This window comes from Aplysia californica, unplaced genomic scaffold (genome assembly GCF_000002075.1).
Source record: "Aplysia californica isolate F4 #8 unplaced genomic scaffold, AplCal3.0 scaffold00191, whole genome shotgun sequence".
NCBI lineage: Eukaryota > Metazoa > Mollusca > Gastropoda > Aplysiida > Aplysiidae > Aplysia > Aplysia californica.
The window spans coordinates 457,702-461,007 of record NW_004797461.1 but is presented as its reverse complement, the minus strand read 5'-3'; the positions used below and the strand labels follow the sequence as shown (position 1 = coordinate 461,007).

The window sequence follows — 3,306 nt, the reverse complement described above, 5'->3', positions numbered from 1 at the left end:
TCTCTCTCTCTCTCTCTCCCCTTCTGTCTCTCTCTCTCTTACTCTCTCTGTCTGTCTCTCTCACTCTCTGCCTCTCTGTTTGTGTTTCTCTCCCTCTCTTTCTTTATCTCCACATCCCTCTTCTTTATTTCTCTGTCTGTATCTTCCTCTCTCTCCCCCTCCCTCTTCTTATTTGTTCTGTCTCTCTCTATCTTTCTCTTCTTCTCTCATCACACCTTTCCTCCCCGCCCCCCTCTCTCTCAGATGCTGGAGAGATACCAGTACGCCAAGCAGCACCAGATACCCGTGAGCGGCCTGTGGATCCAAGACTGGTCCGGCAAACAGTCAACGCCCTTCGGCACCAGGGTCAACTGGAACTGGAAGTGGGACCCCAACTGGTACCCCGGTACACGATTGCCTTTCTTCTTTCTCTCTGCTTTTTTGGGTTGTTTTTGTTTGTTTGTTTATCTATTTGTTTGTTTGTTTGTTTGTTTATCGTTCCACACCCATTCATTTATCCTTGGTAGGCTATCGTCAGCAATTATGGCTTGATTTTGTGTTTAGAACAGTATTGCAGGCTAAGTTCAGAGATATCCTCTGGTTGTTTTCTGGGCAGGTTTATTTTTTGCTTACGGCGTGTGTGCTCATACGTAGATCCCATAATTGAAAAAAAAAATCTTAACTTCTCTTGTCTATGTTTGTGCACACCAGCACGCTGGAATTTGGGTAAAAGTTAACTCGTCCACCCTTACACCGTTTATACGTAGATCTATCGTTTTCAACCTCATTCAATAAACACAATCCTCTTAATTTCGGTGTTGATGCCTCTTAAAACTATCTTCAGTGAGTGTGTGTGTGTGTTTGAGACATTAATTTGTACAGGCAGCGCTTCAAAAAGAGACTATTCTGCTACGTAAATTTTAAAATGACATGTATGCGCTGTATGCCAACAAAAATAGGTGAGTTTGATCAATTTTAATTTCCGAGGCATGTATCCTTGGATGCTGAAATGAGATATTTGGGCAATCTTATAAGCATGCTGTATCAGTCAGAGACCGTCATGCTTTTCCTGTTGCTCGATAACGGTGACATTTTGCCAGAAAGCAGATTGAGATGTTCGTAACAACAACAACAACAACAACAACAACAACAACAACAACAACAACAACAACAACCACAACAACAACAAAGCGCATGGCATCCAAGTGCCCTCAAACTTCTTATCAACTACAGTGTTGTAGGAAACTGTATTCTAGTTTCGACATCTCTCTGATCCTTGATTTTTTTAGAGAGTTTCAAATGTTTTTCTGTCCCGCACTGTCGAATTACAGATCGTTAATCGGAGTTGCCATATACTCTCGTAAATTTCATTTCTTCACCTTTCCCTTCACTTATCCAGTAGTCCGTCTGACTGTTGAGGCACAAACTGTAGATTTTACAACCAGCTTCTGTCACTCCTCACGTTCCTCATCTTTCCACAGTATGACGTTTCAGTCCACGCTTTAATGTTGTCTTTCCGTCGTTTTCTCTGTCTGTGTCTGCCATTTCCTCTTCGTACTTGAGCTGCTCCCTGCCGGATAATCCTGGCCGGTCCTGAAAATTGTTTTTAAAGCCTTATAAATAAAAAAGCAGTGTGAAAATATATTAATTTATGTCTTTCCCCAGGACTTGACCAGGTCATCAAGAACTTGACCACAGAGGGCGTGAGGGTTCTGGGTTACATAAACCCCAACCTGGATCACAGAGGAGATCTTTTCAAAGAGGTTTGCAGAATATGTTTCTGTGTATTGTGCGTTTTTATTTTTGTTGACTTCCAGGAATTTGTTTTTTTCTCCCTCCCCATTCAATAAACTGTGACAGTGTATTTCAGGATGGCACTCAGTGATTAGGCAGTCTTGTTTTCTTCTAACATTTTACACAGTATGAAGACTTTTCAAATTTTTCCTTCGGCATAATCTGTTTTCATATTATGTCCGCTTTCTGGCATAACGTAACGGTGCTGGAGGCTAAATCATTGAGGACGCCCACTCTGCTCATTCGATATAGTTGGAAGGCTTGCTGTTTCGGGACATAACTTCCGTATTCATGCAAATGTTTCAATTCAATGTTTTAATAATAGATAATAGATAGCATTTGTATAGCGCATATCCCCGCTCAACAGCAGGCTCTATGCGCTTTACACTATATTTTTAAAGGCAGCCTATAACAGACGTTCTATGAAATAATGCAAATTCGTCTTTTTTGATTTCGATAGAATGGTTCGAAATGTACCACAACGTTGCCTTTGACCTGCTGCGGATTGGATGTGTCCGTTACGTCCTCAAAGAGTTAAGAAATAAATTAATGCACATCATTCCTTCTGTTGGAGACTCGAGCTGTGAGTTACCACACTCATAGTACGCTCGCGCGTGAAGTAAGCCGTGGGGCCCGCCTTTAGCTCTTTAAGCACGTACCATACACATAACGTTGTATTATCATGTCCTATCAGCAGCAGACCACGGGTAATGTTGTGGTACCTTTTGAACCTGCGTACACAAACCGGAAGCAGAAAAAAAAGAATATTTCGTAGTATACTTGTTTTTGCATGCCTGTTTCAGTTTCAGATATAGAAAATAGAATTGAAAAGTCTGTATGGATAACGAAATTAAGATTCTTCAAGAGTTTGAAAGATTTGAATTCAGGTCTTTTGTCAAAAGGGGTGTTGACCCGTGTCAAGCCATAGTTTAACCAACTGTGCAAAGCGGGTGTTTAGAGTAGAGGACACCACCGGTAGGTCTTTCAGGTCTTTCTTTTTTACTTCCACTCTGTTGTTTCTGTCAGTCTGTCTTATTTTTTCCCCAGCACTAAATGGCTATTTTTGTGTCGATGTGCATCTCTTTATTCAAACAAACAAACAAACAAACAAACAAACAACTGCAACAAGTTTCCCTGGGAATAAATAAAAGGGTCTTTTCTCTTATTTTTTTATATCTCTGTCCTAACAGGCGGCGTCTCGTGACTTCCTGGTGAAGAACAGCACCGGCGGCATCTACTACACCACCAGCCTGTCTTTTATTCTCGGCACGGTGGACTTTACAAACCCACAGGCCTACGACTGGTATAAGAACGGTAAGTCGACGGGCATCTTGACAGAAGGGAACAATTCCCAATGCCTACTATGCTTCTGTTTGACTCTGTATTTGTTTGTCTCTGTTTCTGAGCGTCTGTATGTTTGTTTGTCTGTCTGTTTGTCTTTCTGTCTGTCTACCTGCCTGCCTACCTGTCTGTATGTTTGTCTGTCTGTCTGTCTGTCTGTCTGTCTGTCTGTCTGTCTGTCTGTCTGTCTGT

General features: G+C 41.7%; 1 protein-coding gene across 1 annotated transcript in view; it reads left to right on the top strand.

Moving 5' to 3' along the window:
- LOC101862503 (sulfoquinovosidase) overlaps positions 1-3,306 on the top strand; it is a gene marked incomplete in the record, with an annotated part of 31,311 nt that overhangs the window by 16,565 nt on the left and 11,440 nt on the right. Inside the window, 3 exon segments of the mRNA XM_013082729.2 lie at positions 244-385; positions 1,645-1,742; positions 2,964-3,087. Coding sequence (XP_012938183.1) covers positions 244-385; positions 1,645-1,742; positions 2,964-3,087 — 364 coding nt within the window.